The 21706-nt window shown below is 37.4% G+C and overlaps 1 protein-coding gene across 4 annotated transcripts in view; it reads right to left on the bottom strand.

Moving 5' to 3' along the window:
• Positions 1-21706, bottom strand: part of PACRG (parkin coregulated) — a 516291-nt gene that overhangs the window by 225076 nt on the left and 269509 nt on the right. For all 4 annotated transcript variants that reach the window (XM_025422696.3, XM_025422698.3, XM_025422699.3 and 1 more), the window contains exon 3: positions 5622-5793. In XM_025422696.3, coding sequence (XP_025278481.1) covers positions 5622-5793 — 172 coding nt within the window. The remainder of the gene's footprint in view (positions 1-5621; positions 5794-21706) is intronic.

The following is a 21706-nucleotide window of genomic DNA, read 5'->3' as shown; positions in this document are numbered from 1 at the left end:
ATTAGTGATCATTTCTCCCATTTATCGGTAATCATAACAAATTATTTGGGTTTCTTTTTGTCATCTTATTGTTTTTTTCCCCTTTGAATTCTACTTTGGCTTTTTAAAATTTTAAGTTATTGCCTTAATTTTTAATTTTTCTTTCCCCAGTACTTCATATAATAAACATGCATTTTAACTCACTTGTGGTTACTTTTAAGGCCTAAAAGCTTAATGTACATTTTTCTAATTATTCACAGCATGAATGAAGCAACATCTCTTGATACGCCTAAATATAAGATGGAGGATCATCATTCACCTGTTTCTACCAGCTCATTCCTTATCTTGTTCTGATTCCCAGAATCTTGCGGGAGGATCTGGGATGTCAAGTGTCATCATGCCCCTGGTCAGCTTTGCCTTGAACTTGCAGCAGCAGCAGCAGCAGCAGCAGCAGCAGCAACTGGAGGCTTGTTAGAAATCCAGTTCTCAGACTCATCTCACAGATGCTGTGTGGGACCTGCATTTCACCGAGTGATTCATATGCACTTGCAAGTGATTCATATGCACGCTGAAGTGTGGGACATGGTGCTCTAGAGGCAGGCTGTCCACTTGGATTGATAAAGGTTGTAGATCTTGGAGCTGAAGGTCAGGAAGTGGAGGAAGGACCAGCATTATATTGTCTCAGGGTCAAGAGGTTTACTCTTCTTCCAGAGGCAAAAAAACAAAAAAACAAAAAAACAAAAAAACAAAACCAACAACAAAAAAACACTACCTTAATTAGCTGTTTGCTGTTTTTAAACATGATGCTGTGGTTTTCTGAGAACCAAGGCTCATATCGATTACATCTTTACCTAGAATATTTTTATTGATATGAATTGATCCTCTTTATACTTGTGAAACTTTTTTTTACATTAAATTCTACTTTCCTACAATTAAAATAACCATTCCTTTCTTCTTTTTTCTCATTTGTCCCAATATATCTTTTATTTTTAAACTATTCAAGTATTAGTTTTATATACAGAGAATTTATATTCAGTTTTTTTCCATAAACCAATTTGAAAGTTAAGTTTTATAGCTGATATATTTGATTTCATGTTTTTCACCTTATTTTATGCTTTTGACACTTAGCACCTCCTTGCTGTCTCCTCAGTTTTTGTCATTTTAATATATAGGCTCTATTTTAACTACTGTGATCTTTTCCATGATTTTGAAGGCTTATACCCAATTTCCTTGAATTTTTAGACACATTACTCCAAAATAATTACTTGAGATTTCATGCAGTTTTGAAACTCTTTTCCATCAACTATTTAAACTTAACTCTAGAATTAGTGGCTCTTCATGCCAACTGCTTTTCACACTATGACATCCTTACTTCGGGTCCTTTATCTACTGATAGTTGGAGCATGTTCTCAGTAACTTCTTGTATGAGAGACAGGTGGGCATTTTGCTTATGAATCTTTTTTTAAACAAATGTTCATACAGTTTATGTACACCATGCCTTTTACTCTTATGAATGGGATGAAACGTATCCAAAGTGGTTCTCTTCCAATGGTCATTGTTATCTGTAATTTACTGTTGGTAAAATTCTTAACCTGAGTTACTTTTATTTCTTTGTGTGTATCTTCCCCACCTCCCATCCAAATGTTTGAAGGACTTTTAACTTTTAACCTAAATTTTCTGATAAAATGTGCCTAGGTATAAGTCTCACTTTATCCATTTTCTTTAGACTACAATGAGCCTTTTCTACCTGCAAAATAAGGGATATTTTCTATCTCAGAAAAAAATGTCTTTCAATCATCTCTGTCATTATCGTTTTTATTCCGTTTTGTTTCAATAACTGCTAGCTCCTGTTTACATCCTGTCTGCTCTGTGTGATAGTCTCTCTCACCTTATTTTTATAGAGTTGTCTTTTCTAAGAAAGGTTCCTATGGTGGTGGTCTCCATTTACAATTCTGTGCTGTGCCACTGATTATTCCTGATGCCTCCATGGAGATGTGAGCTCTGCTGTGGCATCCTTAGGTTCCCCTCTCTCTCACTCAGCATTGGCTTGTTTTCATTTCATGCTCCTCTCCTCTTGTAGGTTTCTGCCTCTGTGTCCTAGATGCCGTATCTTCCTATGTCCTGAGGATGTCAAACCAGTTTCTATGAGTTTCTTCTGGCTCCTGCATTAAATGTTGTTAAGGTATTCTTTTCCTCTTATTGTTCAAGATATTTCCTTCCTTGTGTGTAGCTGCTTTTTATGAATGGCCCCATGCAGTGGTGTTATTGTGATTGCTCTTGCTGCTACCGAAGACAGAGATTCCCATACCCAGAGCTTGTGGTTGCTCTTGGCGTCTCTTTGTCCTCCTGGCCATTACTGGAATCCCCTTCTGAGTTTAATATGCAGAGTTTCTAGAGGCTCCTTCCTGATATTGCTCTGCTGGATTCTGATGGATTTATGTTTTCCTAACTGGTTGCAGTAAATGGAAATCTACATCCCATAGCTCAGATTGCTAGGAGGGCTTATCTCATCCTTGCCTACAAGTTTTGCTGCTGCTCTTAGCAATCAGGGCTCCATTGTCAACCATGACTATTTTATACTGGTCTTTTTCAAAGTTTCTGACCCAGAATAACCCAAGAAGGTAGAAATCAAAAAGTGGGAGGAAAAGCAGGGCAACTGTAATTGTGTCATAAAGTAACATTAAAGGAATGAGGTATGAGATGGACAGTCTTCTGGTTATTACTAGATAACCTCACTTGGGGTCATGAACCAAAGAGAGGAGGAGAAAGAAAAAAATATCCTCTTACCTGTTTTCATATTAGAAAGCCTAGAGACACTGAATGTATCAATTTTTCATATGATTGTTATTAGCCTTGTAATTAGCTGAAGTCAACCTCAGATTCTAGGAGTAGATAGGCAGCTCATTCCAGTTCTTATCCTTGCAGGGAGTTTACGTATTTTGCTTTGCTGGTCTAGGTATCAGTTAGAATTCGAGAAAAACTATTCAAAACCTGCTAGCTGGTGATGGTAAGGTTAAGTTTTGCCCTTGGAGAGAGTCAAAATTATAATAATAGTACAGCTTGATATCAGGTACACAGGCCTGCTACGTATGGGTTCTATCAGTTACATGCATCAGCCTGCTTCCAGATCAATTAGCTTCAATCTAGAGTTTATGCACAAAATATTTTTCACATTGTGCGGGAACTGTGCATTATCTTCTATAATCAGTATTCCTTCCTGAGAAAAATTTGACTTTTAGTGATGTAAGTAGATTGAGAAGCAAGCCAAGTTAGACTCAGGATCAGTATATAACAGCAGAAGCCTAGGAAGGAGAACAGTGATATGTACCAAAATACATTTTCATTGCCTTTGGAACCTTGAATTATCAAATTCATATGTAGTTAATTTTACCTGACAAAACATGTTTACTGTGTTAATAATGTTTTTACTTGTGAGTAAATTACCTCTAGTATTTTTACTTGTGAGTTTTTACTTGTGAGTAAATTACCTCTAGTATGTGTGTACTGTGAATTTTGTCCTTAGAACACAGTACTTTTCTTAACTCATTTAAATCCCTTTAAAATACAGATTAAGCAAGATCAATGCACCTGGGTCTGCAGTGCTCTATTTTGGTATGTTTGAATTGTAAACAGTATGATCAAAATATTACTTAGAAACTCTCTTTTTGCCCTTCAGTGCTTTCAAGGAGATAGGAGTGAAAAAGTCCCGAGAAGACAGTGTTCCTAACAAAAGCGGATTCTTTTAAAGAAAAGAACAGACTTCTGGGTGTTGTTGCTCTTCTGCTGGGTTCAAGGGGCAAAGGATCATGTATTCTAAACATAGTTCCTGGGGAGGATGTTCTGGGCCTTTTTATTTGTACATAAAATTTGTACATTATTCTTTAGAACATGTAGCATTTCAACTAGAACTTAACATACTCAAAAATTGTGAGCTGTTGGAATAAATCACATCTGGAAAAGATTTTACTGTAACTCTGTATTATATATCCTTCCTGAAGGACTTCAAAGATCACCCTTCACTCAGCTGATGCATGAGCAGAGAGGAAAGTGCTTTAAAGTGTCATTTCTCTTCCCATGTTACTTTTCACAGCAGGTAGTCTGTCCTTTTGCTTGGTTTTACTTTTATGTCTTGGTGGAAATCTGGAGTGGTCAGTTACAGATCTCTTACGAAACTCTCAAAAACATGAGGGTAAGTTTCAGAGTTGATTCCATTTAAATGGTGACAGCAGAACTGTTGAAAATCTAGAATTCTAATGACACTTAATTCAAATCAATAAAGAAGAGGTCACCATGGATAAGATGAAATAATCCAGGCTGTGGGAAATGACCCAATGTTGAGCTCTTTAGTTCTTGTTTTGGTCAAAGCCCATGGCAAGAGCACCTTTGAGACAGTGAGAGTGGGATCCCCCCAGATCCTAGGAGAGTAAGGAGGAATCAGGTCAATCATCCCAGGAGGAAGTTTATTCTGGAGAAAGAAATGAGGCAGAGCTTGTGATGGGGGAAGCAGGCCAAATGTCTAGAGCAGTTCTGGCTGGGAAAGGGTGGGATGTTCCTGCCCAAGGGGTGGTCAGCACCACCCCTCTGCTTTCCAACAGCAGTGTAATTGGCAACTTGGGTGCACGCTGAGCCTAGGGTGTGATGATGGGGGGTGAGGGCCTAAGCCTGGCCATTCCCTCCTGGAGCTTGTCCCAGTATGAGTGCTCTATTATGAGGGGCAGCAGCAGCTGTGGAGCAAGATGAGGAGGCTGGACCCAAAGCAATGCAGGGCTTATTTGGGAGCCATTATAGACCATCTCATTGGTGAATGAAAATCTCAGAAATGCTTAGAAGGGGGCTGCTTTCAGAAAACTACTCCAAAAAGATTCTTGCCTGAAAAATCTGGCCAGAGAAAGAAAGCATTTCATTCTATACATAAAGAAATAAAGTCAATGACAGGATTACTCTAGAGTTTCCCCAGGTAACTTATCACAGGTAAAATATTTCAAATATTTAGTAACATTAATTCTTCTCCATTCCAGACTTTTTTTCCCCTTAAAATGATGACTCCTACTACCTAAAAGATACTAAACAAAATTGGGTTTATATGGTAACTTAAAAATTGGGGATGTCATTTTAAAAAAACATGGAAGTTAGTGGTAGTATAGAATACACGGACACATTCTTTACTTCTTCATGTATAAATTAATGTTAATGCTTGTTCATTACTGGGAAGCATTTTTTTTAAAAGATTTTATTTATTTATTCATGAGAGACACAGAAACAGAGAGCCAGAGATATAGGCAGAGGGAGAAGCAGGGTCCCCGCAGGAAGCCCGACGCAGAACTCGATCCCAGGACTCCAGGATCATACGCTGAGCTGAAGGCAGACACCCAATCACTGAGCCACTCAGGCATCCCCACTGGGAAGCATTTTAAAGTGGTATAAACTCCATGCAATTTAGTCTATTTATATGGTTAAGCTTCAGTGTAGTATCAATAATGGGATATTGTAGATTTGGGATGTCTGGTCCTATAAGTCAATCTATAAAATTCCCACAAAACCTAGGGAGAGCCTCAGTCTGTTGTGTTTTATTGCTTAATTAGCAAGTTGTCACAAAGCGGCACGTTATATACTGAATGATGCTTTTTCACCTGTTCACTTACTTTTTATCGGGATAATGAGCTGTGGAATGACAGGAAGAATCTTGTTCCCCCCATGTTCCAGCATGTCGTGGATTCCTTGCCGAGCAAAAAACTCATAGGGAAATGTCATTTCACAGAGCCCATCAAAAAACAGAGGCAGATAATGATGGTAATCCAGCTTCTCAATTTCTACCTGAAAGGAGAGAGAAGAAATGCTATGTGAGGACAACAATGGGGCGAAGCATGGCTGGATCAGCTATGAAGCTGTCACCAACTCAGGAGGACCATGTTCTTCAGGACTTTGAGAGGATTATATTAAGCAACTCATCTAACAACCTAAAGTATGTCATCTTGTCTTTATTCTATTAGCAATGGGGTTGCAATCATTGACCTTTACATCTTAACAGATTAGAATAATAAATAATTGACCCTGGGAGCATTTTGGTATTTGTCTTGGGGTTCTTTGGTTAATATTATACCATTTGGCACAAACAATATTGAAAAGGATTCAAGAAGCCCACCATATGTATGTTGAAAAGATATATGTAAGAACAGAATGGAAAAGAAACAGTTGAAAAGAGATTAGCAACTGAATTTCTAATAAGAATCTAATAGGGATTGCACACCAGTATATTCTTGTGAAGTGTGTCTTTTTGGGGTATCTTCATTTTCAATATGGAGAAACCTAAGCATTAAGGAGGTTCAATAACATGTGTAAGGTCTGCAACTAGAGAGAGGCATTCCTTGGATCTGAATCCAAGGTATCTGGCTGCAGGATGTGATACTGCCTCTCAGGCTATGTTGTTAGGCACGGAGACATTCAGCATTGTTATATCCTCCGGGTGACTGTTCCATTCATCCTTATGTCTCCATCCCCTTCATCAACACTAATGCAGGGTGTCTTAGTCTACTCAAATACTAACATTGCCATAATCAGTTTGTCTGTTGTGTCTTCTACCCTTTTACTTTCTTTCTCCCTCTGGCATTATATTTTAACAGTGTCTTTTCTTTCTTTCTTTCTTTCTTTCTTTCTTTCTTTCTTTCTTTCTTTCTTCTTTTTTGAGATTTTATTTATTTGAGACAGAGAGAGCATGAGTGGGGATGGAGGGGCAGAGAGGGGGTGAGAAGCAGACTCTCCACTGAGCTGGGAATGCAACAATGCAGGGTGTGATCCCAGGACCCCGAGATCATGAACTGAGTTGAAGGCAGATGCTCAACTGACTGAGCCACCCAGGCATCCCTAACAGTACCTTTTCTAAGTAACATAAAGCTGCATTTCCCCCCTCCATTTCACAATATGTATTAAAACAGTGAATATAGAGCACACGTGATTCTTATTCTCCAAAGTTTCAAAGAGAAAGAAAAGCAATGGAACAAAGAATAATGGAAGAGAGAAAAAAAGGAGGAGCAACTGAGAGGTAGCAATATGGAATGAAAGACTGAGGGAGAGAAGCTGAGAAAAGATCATCTGTAGATCTCTAACTCAGCTCATGGACCACAGCAGTTCCTTTCTACTGGAAATTCTTTTCCTGCAAGTTCCTCCTCCGACCCATTTGTTATGTGGTATATCTGCTATCATTGTAGATCTGTTGCCTTAAACAAGGGAATAATGACTTGCTACTATATTTTCAGGTCACAAACTCTTTGGAATAGTATCGATATTTCTCTATGCATAAAGGTAGACATTTTTTGTACATAACTTCATTTGCTTCTTGCATATCTTTTTGGATTCCTCCCTTTATTGTAATAGTGTTTTGGGTGACGAATGTGGCCTAGGCCTTGGAAAACCTTCTTATGTTCCTTTACAATCCAGAGCTTTCATGTATGTTTTGTTTTGTTTTGTTTACTAATATATCTGAGTTCCCTTTGAAGAGCTCTTGCCAGCTACTGTCCCATTTTCTCTCATCCATGGTAAAGCTGTCTATGCCTCCTCCCATTCTCTCTTTAGCTTGCTTTTCTACCACAACACTGCAGGTGCTCCTCCCCAGGTCACCAGTGGTCTTCACTTTGTCTAAACCTCCTGTCCCTCCTCTGTTCTCATTACATGATACACTTTACCATGGGCCTCCTGACACCCCACCCCCAGCACTGGGCTGTCATCTTTGACTTCCTCCCTTCAAATCCTGTGTCAGCGCATCAGTAATCCACAGATCCTATCTCCAAGAAAATCCTGATTTCATTTCCTTTCCCATCATCATGCATATTGCCAGCTAGTCTAAGCCACCAGCTTGCTTCACCTTGGTTACTGCAACAGTTTCCTAACTCATTTCCTTGTTTCCATCTTTCGCCTTCCTGTTTCCATTCTCCACAGTCATGGGTCCTGACCCGTGGTTGCTCCTGTCTCATGTCTCAAGAGGGCTTCCCTAATCTGTCCCTGGGTCCCATTGCTTCATACCATCCTTCTGCAGTCCTACTCTTTGGAGACACTGCTGCCTTTTGTTCCCTGACCAGCCTAGCCTCATGTGTTGCTCCTTAGAGAGTATCTTTGAAAGCACTGCTCCCCTTCTCTCCAGGCCTCTCAGTTGCTGGCAACTCCTTTCATCTAGATTTCAGCTTCAGTGAGGCTCTCTTACCACTGCCGACTGCCCTGTTTGATTTGCTAGGGTGGCCTTTATCATTTATTCATTGCTGTTTCTTAAGTTTCGTTGTTCAGGGAGTTGTCATTGCTTGAAATGGTGTTTGGCACATAACGGGTGAAGACTCAATAAGCATGTGTTGAATTTTAGTTCTGACCTTTTGAATCTGTCCACTGTGCTAACTCTCTGAGAGGCAGACTCAGCTAAGGGAAAAATGGCCAGATGACAAATGGCCATCTCTGGAGTTGAGACCTGGGACCATGGCAGAGTGCACAGAGAACCTGGTGGTGAAAACCAACCCTGTAGCATGATGGGGCATGTAGGTTTCTATAGATTTATGTTTTCTACAGCTTTATGTACTATACTAATAACATGCTATATTTTCCCACTAGGATTACAGTTATTATTTACATTTCAGGAATTTTATGAGTATTTTAATAGACAATCAGAATGGCTTGGTGCTTGGTGCTTCTATTTACCTTCATTTCACTAGAAATCCCTTGGGGATTAATTTGCTCATTTGCTTATTTTTAAAACTTGAAAAACTTGAGAAGGAAAACTTTCTATTTTTTATAGTATCATCAAAAACAAAAAAATTAATGTATATTCATAATTAATAAACTGGTAATAATAATATAAGTTCTTATTTTAAAAAAATCTAGATATTGAGAATAATTCAGGATTAAAACCAAAAGTTAAAGAAAAGATAAGTGAGGAGATCCTTTATTTGTCTTTGTGTATTTGTCACATGATGACTACTATCCCTTAGAGTTCTTCTAAATCTATGGTTTCTTTTGTTCATTTAGGTGTAGTTTACAAAAGGTCACTTTTACTGTTTATTTAGCAATAGAATTTTTTTTAGTTATATAAATCATTTTGCTCTTAGGATAACCTGTTTTAATGACATATTACACTTTATATTTCTTTAGTATTACTATAAAAATCATTGTTTTCAAACTTTCATAAAATTTGGGAATCTTTCTTCAAAGTTTATTCAAGAAATCCAGAATTAAAAGAAAGCTCTTTGAAGTAGGACATAGAACAAAGGCCATTTTAGATACATCAGGTAAAATTACACAGTAATATCTTGATTGATGACCACCAGGATGTTAACTCAAGGAACATCAAGTAGTTTTACTCACAGAATCTCTCTCTTTTTAAAATTTATGTTTTACAACTTTTTAAAGATCACACAGTACTCACAAGTTATCTCTAAATCTTACAGTGACCTTTGGTCAAAAGCAATAAAATTCTAACTTTATTCAGCCTATCATATATAACTTTTTATCCCCATAACAAATGTGTAAGGTAGTAATGCTATCCTGAAAGGTCAGAAACACAGTAAGGTTAATGATTTGCATTAGAAACTCAAATTAGAAACTTACTCTCATACTTTCCATATCCTTGCTTCAATTAACAAATGAAATATAATTGGAAATATCTGTTATTACAACTCCTATAAGAACCAAGAATCTTGCTTAGAATCACAAACTAATCTGAAAAGGTATAATTAGGTATTAATATATTATAACTTCATTTAAACTTGTTATGGCAATTCTAAAATCATGCTTCAGCTCCACTGTTCTTCCTTGAGGAAGCTGGTAAGTTACTGTGAGAGATCTTACAAATTATATGGGCATTAAGTACTGTCTGTGGATAGTATATGTAGCATATTTCAAACATAGATGTACTTTCATTTTTCAAATGCATGTAGATATGTTTATGGTGAATAATTGAAAAAATGTCATTTTACACTTTTTCAGTAATACCGAATATACAATTAAAATTACATACTAATACATGAAATTTTCGATGTAAGACTTTCTTAGCATGAAAAATGCTCTTTAATCCAAAAAGAGACCTCATACAGGATGGCAGACAAGACTAATGTGGATTCTTTAACTGCTACAAAGTCTAAAAAACGCCAAAATGTGTTCAATGCAAAGTTAATGTCAAGAAATCCTCAGATGCTAGAGATGAAGACAAAGTCCAGAGTCACAGAGGTGATGTCATGTGACTTAAGAGAGTATCAGATACAGACCAGATTGCAAGACTGGGACTGAGGTTTTAATGTCTCCAGAGTTTAGAAAAATAGGGCATCTGGCAAGAGAAGGGCAGTAAGCTGAGATTTTTGCATAGCACCGGGGCCCTACAAGGACTGCCCCATCTGTGCAAAGGGGACCAGATAGTCTCTCCAAGAGTTTGTGGAAATAGAAAGAAAGCTTGTGGAAACAGGAAGAGAGCTTGATATGTGACAAAGCTCTTGAAGGGAAAGATCTCCTTTGAGAAACAGAAACCCAAAGGGAAATCTAAAGTCAAGAAAAAAAATAGTGTCCTCAGATGGTGGAAAGACACTTCCGGGGCCCAGACAAAGCAAATGCAAAAGTTTTAATACTCACATGCATAGGCTGCCACAGAAAATGCAACCCCAACTAAAACTTACCACCATCATGGTGATAGAGACACCATAAGAAAGGGAATGAACTGTGGAACTAGCAACTAGGAATTATGGAATAGAATCTGAAAATAATTTTTTTAAGTGCTTAAAACATAGAATAATTCATTTTTAGAAAATAACTAAATAAAATTTCCAAAGAATATAAAATATCATTAACTTCAGAATCTAACCATTGGATGATAGTTTGATCACGGATGAAAATAGACCCTAGAAGGCCAATACAGAGGCAGCACAGGGAAGCCCCCACTTGACTAGCTCCCACACACAACCCGGGGGAGTTCCAGAGAGAAACTGCAGGGGAAGGCAGTTTTTGGAGAAATAATGGCTGGGCATCTTTCATAATTGAAGAAAGATGTGAATCTTCAGACTGAAGATGTAAATCAGGACACTCTTCAGAAAAACTTCTAAAACTCCACAAAGACAAGGAAAAGATTTAAAAGTAACTAGAAACAAAAGACAGATTACATATAAAGGATCAAAATTAGGCTTGAAATTACATTTTGCATTAACAAAATAGAGGCCACAAGATAAGGTAAAAACCCCTCAACATGCTGAAGGAACAATAATTGCTAATCTTCAATGCCATACTCAGCTAGACTGCCATAGAACATAAAGACAAATTAAATGCATTTGACAAGATGGAGATGTTTGTTTGTTTATTTGTTTTTAACCCAGAGATCACTGTCCTCACTGAAGGATAAAAGAGTAAGCTGAATGCAGGACAAAGAAATGAGATGCAAGAGATAATAGTAAATAAATTGTTGAACAAAATAAGACCAAAGAAGCATTAACTATAACACTTTTTTAAAAACCATTCAATTATGGTGAGGTTACAAAGTGAAGTCACAATACCAGGAATGAAAAGTAGAGAAGATGACAGGAAGGGGATCTGAGTCCAAGTAAGGTCCTTGCATTGATAGGGATGAGGACAAGGTTATTGGTTAACTTCAAAATTAAACATATTAAAGTGTAAGGATATCCATCAAAAGAAATAGAATTAATTTCCAAGAGAACAGAATGGAGTAGAGGGAATGAATAAGGCTCTATCAACCCAACAGAAGGCTGGTCAGACATATTACCTGGATGTTTGGAAAACAGGAAAACACATGGAAAGGAGAAAATATGTAGGATGAATCCAAATATATAGGTAATCATCATAAGTATAGGTAGATTAAATTATCTTATTCTCTTAAGAGATTGTCAAAAAAGAAAAATATACTTAGGTTACAAATTTGTTTATAAGAACCACACTCAAAATATAATGTCAGAGAAAAGTGAAAAATAAAGGTATGGAAAAAAATAAATGATAAATAAAATATAGGATAAATTCCTAGAAGAGAAATTGCCTTCTCAAAGGGTATATATATATATTTGCAATTTTGACAGAAAAAGGCCAATGGTGCTTCATGGGATGGTACTAAACTATATTTTCATCAATAATAAATGACAGTAGCTGTTTTCTCTTGTTTATTTGAAGAAAATGCTATTACAGTTTACTTTTTGACAATATTATAGGTAAATAGTATTTTAGTGTTAAGTTCCATTTCTCTTACTGTGAGAATAATAGCCTTTTAAAGATATTTTTGAAAGCTATTTGTATAACCTTTTCTGTGAGTTGTATTTTCATATCTTTTGGCATTTTTTTGTACCCAGTAACATTTGTTTTCTTCTCTCTCTCTCTCTCTCTCTCTCGAGCTCTTTTATTTTAGGGAGATTTAACTTTGTATGTTATATAAATTTATAAAAAATTGTTTTTGCCATGCAGACTATTTTCATTTGTTTTAGAATTCCTTAATCTTTTGTGGGATTCTTTTTTTCTAATTTTAATTTTTTAAATTTTTCTTTTGTGGGATTCTGATTTTTGAGTCATCATTAAAAAAGTTTTTCCCCATTTTGTAGCAGAAAGAATAGAAACAATTAGAAAAGACTATGTATAATGGTTTATTCTAATACTTTAATGATTTCTTTATATTGAAATCATGAATTCATTTGTAACTTATCTTGGCATAAGGTAGGAGACATTCTTTCAACTGTAACTTTTTTTCCAAGATATTACCAGTTTAGACAAATTTTATACATAAGGTCTACTTAATGGGCCTACATAAAACCTTATATTCAGTAATTTGATAAATACGTTCTTTTTTTTTTTAAGATTTTATTTATTTATTCACAAGAGACACAGAGAGAGAGTGAGGCAGAGACACAGGCAGAGGAGAAGCAGGCTCCATGCAGGGAGCCTGATGTGGGACTCAATCCCAGGTCTCCAGGATCAGGCCCTGGGCTGAAGGCGGCACTAAACCACTGAGCCACCTGGGCTGCCTGATAAAATATGTTCTTTACAAGCATACAGAGACAGCACAGAAAACTGAATAGTAGCAAGCCACAAAGTAAGTTCAAAGAAGTTCCAAAATATCTATGTCATAAAATGTTACAATTTCTGAAGAAAATTAAATAAAATAAATGATTAACTAACTAAAAGCAAACTTTTAACCCCATGCATTTGGAAATTTAAAAACACTTTTAAATCACTCAGAGATTTAAAAAATCCCTATAGAAATAATAACATGTTAAAAATTGAATCACAGTAAAATCACCTAACCTTAAAAAATAGAAAAATGCCCAACTGTACAGACTCTTTTTAAGAACAGAAAAAGAATGAAAAGGATACAACTCACTATTGGAGGCCAGCATAACCTTGCCACTACTACCCAATTTCACTGAATCAAAGAAAAGTACTAGGCAAATTGAATTCAATTGCATGTTCAAGATGTGGCCAAGTAGGCTTATTGCAGAAATACCAGGATACTTCAAGATCATGTTTAAACTTTCAGATTGAAGAGGAAAAATGGGATCATCTTTGTAGATGCAGATAAAGCATTTGATGAAATCATTCATTAAAAAATAAAAACTCTAAGGAAAAACCTACAGCAAATATCATACTTTACAGAGAAACTTTAGGAACATTCTCATTATGGAGAAAGCCATAGAAAGAAGGTAAGGAGACTGTTGTCATAATTTCAACATTATGCTGGAGGTTCCAGCTAATGAGGAAAATAAAATATGTATGAATATATTGGCAAAGGTGAAACAAAACTCTTGTTATTTGAGGATGACATAGTTATCTACAAAGAATACCCAGAGAATCCAAAAACAACTGTAATTAGAGAGTTCAGAAAAATTGCTGCATAAAAGATCAGCACACTAAAAACAATAGCATTCCCATATGCCACTAAAAACCACATAGAAAATATTTTTTAAAATATTCACAATAGCAAGAAATGAAGCAAAACAAATCCTTTAAGATAATGAGTAGTAAAACTAACAGTTAATGCATAAGACTTTATGGAGACAATAACAAAATATTATTGATAAGCACAAATGGAAGACTGGCACATTGTTCTATGAACAAATGAATATATTGAATATACTAATGTATAGGCAGACTCAAACTTATAAGATGGTGAGTCTTTCCAATTTCATCTATAAATATTGGAGAGTCTCAGTGACATGTTGGGACCACATTCCAAGCAGTGGCAGAGTGAGGATCCGAGCCTCGGGCTTCTTTCCTTTGACCTGCTCACCTTTTTTCACTATCTTGATGGCTTATTGTTTTACTACAAATACTGAAGGCTCTGTCTAGCTGGGAGGTATTAATTATTGAGTAAAAAATATGGACTTGAGAATAGAGAATCAAGTTATTTTATGGAATAACCTTATTTTAAGTTTCTGTCAAAAATGCTAACAAGACAGCTAAAGGTCAGTTGTAAGCAGATTTCGAATTTATGCACACTTAACCTTTATTATCCAGGGATCGTATGCTCCTAACTGCAGCAGTTGATGAGTGATACTTTCAAGTGTAATAAATAAAAAAGAAATAATCCCTTGTTCTGTAGCTTTGATCATTCCCACCTTCTGTCATCTGTCATAGAGTTAAAGGAATTTCCTAAAAAATTTTAAAATAGCATTTTTTTAAATCAAGGGGGCAATAAAAGGAGCAAAATATGTATTAATATAAAAGTTTTTTTTTCCTTTATCACATCTCTACATAATGCTAAAAATAGTATAATTTTGTCACTGGTAGAGAGGAGATACTTGTATTTTGGGATTATGAGCGCGTTAGTCAAATAGAGAAGCAAGAAACATATGGTAGATCTAGAAAGTCCAAAAGTTTCAGGAGTTGGGACAGAGTTAAAAACAGATCGTTTGTGGCTTTTACCTCTGGTATTAATTGCAAAACATGGCATTGTTTTACAAAAGCTATCCTTGAATTAGATAATATACTGTGAACTTTTATGAACATAACCAAATCAGTAGAATCCAGGAGATTTGGAAAGGATTAATTCAGGTGAAGTTCATGTCCTAAAGCAATTTTTAAGAAGACATTGTTATGATGGCAGTATTGGCTGCCTCTTACATCAGCATATAATTTTGTTATGTAATTATCTTGCAAGGATTAAATACAAATTTGTTAAACTTCTTTAAACTCATGAGTTCTTATATTTCTTAGTCCAATTTCACCTAAAAAACTAAAGCAAAAGATATAGTGAATAGCTTAAAGTAGTTATAGTGCCATGCTGAACGTCAAGGAGATATAGGGATATTAGTCAGTAGGAAAAAGATGAGAAATATGACTTACTTCCTTGCATTTGTGTTTTAATATTAGCAGTTTATGGAAGGAATGGATTATTGACATGCTGCCTTTCTGGAGAGCAGCTCGGGGTTTGCAATAAGGTAGATGGAGGTTAAAACCGATCACTTGTATGTACTGCACTCCACCACTTTCAAACTCTGTGACTAGTGGAAAGTTACTACACTTTTCTGGGCCTTAGTTCACTTTTTGTGAATGGATAGCTAATTTCCAGGGTTATCGTAAGGATTAAGTGAGACAGCATGTACTAAATGATGTTAATTCCCTTGGTATTCTCTGAAAAGAAAATAATACACTCACAAAACAAAATTTCAATGCAGTACATGATTAAATGCTAAATAAGGGGTACATGTTAAGGGTATACAGGAAGAAGCCTTGGCATATAGGAAGTAGAGATGATTATACGCTGGAGTAAACAGGACAGGTTTCAATGGGGGAGAAGGATCTTAATGAGCCTTGAAAGATGGCAAGAGACAAGCATTCTGAGCAAGGGCTTGTGGACAGAAATTGGGCACAGCACTGTCAAGAGACAGTGCCTCGTTCAGTATTGGAGGATGTTGAGGAGGCAGGAAGGTGCCTTCTGTCCCCACTGTGTCCGGACTGATTACTTCAGACACGAGCAAAATAAAGATGGTTTTCAAACAATGGGCTGACATGATTAAGTGCCATTTAAGAAAGAATAGCCAGCACTTGTTCATCTTGCATAACGGAAACTTTATATCCATTGAGCAGCATCTCCCTATTCCCCCAGACCCTAGGAACCACCATTCTACTCTCTGCCTCTATGGGTTTGACTAACGTTAGATTCCTCCTATAAGTGGAATCATCTAGTATCTGTCCTTCGGTGTCTGGTTTCTCTTAGCATAATTCCTCAACTTTCCTTCACATGGTCATATATGGTAGGATTTCCCTTTTAATGTTTTGAGACCCTCCATATTGCTTTTCACAGCAGCTATACAGTTTTCCATTCCTGCCGATAGCATGCAGGATTCCTTTTTCTCTACATACTCACCAACCCTTGTTACCTTTTGGTAATAGGTATCCTAACAGTGAGGTGGTTTATCTGCTGTGGTTTTTATTCACAATTTCCTTGATGATGAGTGATGTTGAGCACCTTTTCATGTACCTGTTGACCACTGTAGGTCTTTTTTGGAGAAATGTCTAGTCAAGTCTTTTGTCCATTTTTAAATAGATTTATCTATTTTTAGAGAGTGCATGCACATAGGGGTAAGGTGAAAGGGAGAGGATCTCAAGTAGACTCCCTTCTGAGCACAGAGCCCCACATGGGGCTCAATCTCACCACCTTGAGATCATGACCTGAGACAAAATCATGAGTTGGATGCTTAACCAACTGAGACCCACATGCCCCAGCCTTTTGTCCAGTTTTAAATAGGGTTATTTGTTGCTTTACTATTGTGCTGTAGGAGTTCCTATATATTTTGGATATTAACTCCTTACCAGACATAGCTTTGCAAATATTGTCTCCTGTTCTGTCAACTACCTTTTCTTTTGTTGTTTCCTTTGTGCTACAGAATCTATTTAGTGTGATGTAGTTGTCTATTTTTACTTTGGTGTCATATCCAAGAAATCATTGCCAAGATCAATGTTAAGAAGGTATTACCCTATGTTTTCTTCTAGGAGTTTTATAGCTTCAGGTTTTCTGTTTAGGTCTTTAATTCAGTGTGTGTGTGTGTGTGTGTGTGTGTGTGTGTGTGTGTGTATGCAAAGAATATAACCAGACTGTGGAGTACAGCATATTTTAGGAAGATCAAAATACAGGAGTAAATGTCTAGAGATAGAATTATCAGCTAAAAGAGCATAGCAGAGGAGCCTGAACTGTGGTGTTGACCTAGAAGGTAGGTTAAAAATGACAGGAAAAAGAGAAGAAGAATGCGAGAATACTGAACAGGACTGGATGATTATTAATTGGACATGGGAGAGTAAACAACTTGATGGAATCTATGTACTGGCTTGGCTTCCAGCATGCAAAGCAGGTGGAATGGCACTGATGTGAGGCCAGGGCTGTATCATAGGCATAAGTTCAGTGTGAGATGTAAACTGTGAGACATCTGGGCAGAACGCCTAAAGATTTAAGATACATATTTGGGGTTTCGGAAACAGGGCAGTACCGGTGAGGCAAGTTGGAATCATTTCACAAAGATTGTGGTCTTGTAACTGTGTAAAGTGAGGAGATCCTGGAGAGAGTCTGTAAGGACTGTCCCCAGTTAGGAAAACAGAAATGGCAGAGGACTTGGTGGTCAGGGAGCTGAGAGTATCATGGCACCACAAGTGTTCATGAGCTTTGCACTAAGGAAAAACATGGCTTGAATGCCCTGCTAACCCATCACAGGGGAAACACATGCTAATTATTGGAAATATGGAAACTCACAAAGTATATGAAATCGAGTATGCCAACTGTGAAACACAAGTCAGGTACTAATTGTTTTGTAGCATGTAAAAGCAATTTTTTTCCCAGCATGATAGGAATATTTACAAGTGAACTTGAATCATCGCATGAAGAGCGAACTGTTCTCACCACCTAGAAAGACTATGTTCCGTCTCCCCCGAGCTTGCGTCCTGCTAGGCCTATGCACACACCCGCCACCTGCCAGTCTGTGAACCAGTCTTCGTTCCCTGCAACACTACCTGAAGCAGGCGAGGAGACCTGCGAAGACCCTATTGTTAAAAATATCTCCATAGATTTATCAGTTAAAGTTCAATTAAATTTCTTCTTAAAAACAAAATACCTTTTGGCATGCTTCAGCTTACATGCTGTTTTTATCTTGTGGTAAAACTAAAATTAGAAAACCAAATTGCTCTTCTCCAAGTGCTGAAAGAATTGGACTATGCCACTGGTAAAATGAAAAGAAAGAAAGGTAATCTGGGTGTCTGGAGAACTCCAGGGAGGTAGTCATAGACGGAGGAGCCAATGTGGAAGGTTTCAGGCGAGTTGCCACCAAACCACTAAAAAGCACATCAGCCAGCTTGATCGTGTTTTCACGTGTGTAAGGCAAGTTGCTAACGTGGATTGTGGATTCTCAGGTAGGAGAGAGGCAGGACAGAGGAACCCAGAGGCTCTGGCCCCAGAGTCGTGACGCTTTTATTACTAGTGGGTGACGTGGGCAAGGTTCTTGGTCCTTCTGTGCCTCAGTCTCCTTCTCTGCAAAATAGGACAACACCAGTGCCTGCCTCCTAGGGGAAGGTTGTGAGCTAGGGCATATAAATAGTTAGGAACAGTGCCTGGGTAACAGAGGGAACGCTAGAAGTAAGCTACAAAACAGCTGCCAAAGAGCCCTCTCTTGTTTTCATGATGGGTTACTTCTATAAAAGTGTCAGTCTACTTCCTCTATATTTACCATATTCTTTACATTTTGATTTGTTCACTTTGAGGAGAGAGAAAGGGTCTTCTTTTGGCTCTGCCAACATTTTCTTAAACTATTCTGGTCCTGCTGTCATTTTGTCTAAAGTGATTGAAGAACAGAGGTCATTTGTGAAAGACACAGAAGAGGGAGCCCAGAGAGCTCACAGGTTAAAACGGGGCACACATCAACGTCTGCCAGTGATTCCGGGGACTTTCAAGTAGGTCAGAATATCTTTATAGAAAATGACACCATCTTTTTGAGTTTGTGTGGTATAACAATAAATCTAGGGGATAAAAAACATAAAATGCTGAAAATCTCATCTTTATTAAAGTAACATGGTACTTTGTAAAATGTATTTTATTTATGACAATAAGATAGTTCATAAATTGACAACACATATGCAGATTGGCTGGTTAGGTAAGAGTATATAAGATTATGGATATCGCATTTATCAACTAAAACCTCCACCAATTTTTTTTTTGGGGGGGGGTCCTCCACCAATTTTTAAATGAAAATCTATTATCTGTCTGATAGAATGTCTGTCTCTGAGTTTAACCTTGGGCCACATAACTAAGTCTAATTCTTTTATAGCAAATGTGATATTTAAAAATCAAGTTATTTTGACATTTTAGAATTGTATACCAATGACACATGGGAACATATACAATCTGTATACTGGGTTGTAATTCTGGAAACAGGCATCTTAAATCACAATATCACAGTAGCATTTTTAAAATGTCACTGTGCTTTCTTTGTCATAAGACTGAACTTCTTAGTATGTAGTATGAGGAGTATTTCCTTTAAGCCAGTGAAGGTTACAGAGAAAATTCAAAACCACATGGAGTGAAAGGGTCATTCTCATTCTCCTCATTACACAATTTGGGGATTCAGTGTTGCTCTTCTTAAAATAAACCCTGCTTTTTCCAGGTCTGCTGAGACAGTTTCTCTAGAGATCTAACATTGCTATTAGGATGGTCATTGCAATTCTGCTCTATATCCAAATTTTTTGTATCACTGATTCTTTTTGCTCCTGGGTTCTCTAGACTTTGTGCTTCCTGCCTTCTGTCATTAATTGCACAGGGCCACTTGTGCAGATGATGTGACGTCATCATGTCTCAGTTGCAACAAAGTTTATGAAGATGTTTGTACTGTTCCCTGAGGGGAGGGACTGTGTGCGTTCACCACTGCTATCTTGTATCATACTTGCCTCCCATGAGTCTTAAAAATCTGAATAAATGTATTGCATTTAGTTTGGGAGTAAATCAAATACTCTAAAGCAATGGTTGCTCAATACTTATGTCATTGTACAAGGACCATGGTCAACCAAGGTAACTGATATGCAAACGATTTCATTTTTTTTAAACGATTTCATTTTTATTAAGAACTTATAATATACCAGGCACTTGGGATCCATTACTTTGTTGCCAAACTTAAAGAAATCTAATTGTGTTCAAGTGTTTTCAGTTTCCATGAAACATGCCTTTGCATGTTGCAAGAAAACCTTCTTGTTCTCTCCCAGGAGAAATACGCCCTGGCAGTACCACTGCATTTTGCAGATGCCTTTACTAGGGCATTCATTGTGCTTATGTATTTGCTTACATCCTGCCACACTCACTAAATTGTGAACTCTGGGTGCCACAAACCACCCATTTTGTCTGGTCTGTAACATGTCATATTAATTCCTGGTGCATAGGTCATCTCATCTTTGTTAAATGAATTAATCCATAAGCAGAGTCTCCAATTATCCTCCAACGCCAATCTCTCTCTTGTTTCATCTATTCTTCAGGAGGGTGCAGCCAAGCCTCCTTTAAAAAATATGCTGTCCATGCTACTTGTCGTTGAAATGTCTTTCATTGGATGTATTCAGGGTGTGTCCTAAACTCTTCATCATGGTAACGAATCTGCCCCCCGGATTTCCTTTCCAGCTTAATGTTTGTACATTCTGCTCCCACAACCAAAGTTCCAATGATACCAAATCTCTTACTCTTTGCTGAATATGTCCTACCATCTCGGAGTACTTTATCATTTTGCTATTTATCTATTTATTTTTTATGAAATTTTACTAATGCTGCATCCTTTTCCTCTAATGGTAGGGCAAAGTATAGATTTGGGAGTGTAAATCCCAATCCCATCTCTGCCTCTGCCACTAAGTACCTGTATGTCCTTGGGCAAGTTGCCTCAGTGTCTTCATTAAAATGGGGATGATAACAGTATATACTTCAACTGTCTGTTGTAAATTCATTAGTTCATTCATGCAAACCATCTAGAACAGTGTCAGGTACATGTTAATCCTTATCACTATCGCTTTGCTTTACTACAATAGTATCAGACAGACACATTATATTACAATTACATGAGTAATTATTAAAAAATGTGCTATTTAGTAATATGAACTAGATCTGTTTCCTTTTTAGTTGGGAGTAGGGAAGCAGGTGGAAGGTAAAGAGCAGGGAAGGAGGGGGTGCCTGGGCGGCTGAGTTTGCTAAGCCTCGGACTCTTGGTTTCTGCTCAGGTCATGATCTCAGGGTCATGAGATCGAGCCCTGCGTTGGGCTCCATGCTCAGCAAGGAGTCTGCTTGAGATTTTCTCCCACTTCCTCTGCCCCTCCCTCTACTCTTTCTCTAAAATAAAATAAATAAAATCTTTAAAAAAAAAAAAAAAGCCGGGAAGGGGCTATATCAGGGGAGAGGAAGAGGTGAAGAGCAAATTGTCAGTATTAGAGTCAGAACCTTCCACTCAGGATGCAAGTCCTGTGTGCGTATGGAGGTATGTGTGCCTATGTATTTATTTACATGTGTGTGTTATAAACTAATAGAAAAGGTAGAAGGGCATCCTGTGGTTCATGAACATATTGGTAAAGGATGGTAGTTGGCTGTTGTACTTGGTTTCTTAGGACATCATCCAGGGAAGTAAATCCTAACAGAGACTAGAGGTGACATGTCAAAGCTCAGGACAGGATGGTAGTCAAGGGTGAATCTCAACAGCACCCTTGTGAGCTGAGCTTTGGATCCAGCCAGCCACTGAGCTTCAGATGCAGCCACCAAGCATCATAAGTGCTAAGA

Source organism: Canis lupus, chromosome 1 (assembly GCF_003254725.2).
Source record: "Canis lupus dingo isolate Sandy chromosome 1, ASM325472v2, whole genome shotgun sequence".
In the NCBI taxonomy this organism is placed as follows: domain Eukaryota; kingdom Metazoa; phylum Chordata; class Mammalia; order Carnivora; family Canidae; genus Canis; species Canis lupus.
This window is presented reverse-complemented; position numbering and strand designations above follow the sequence as displayed.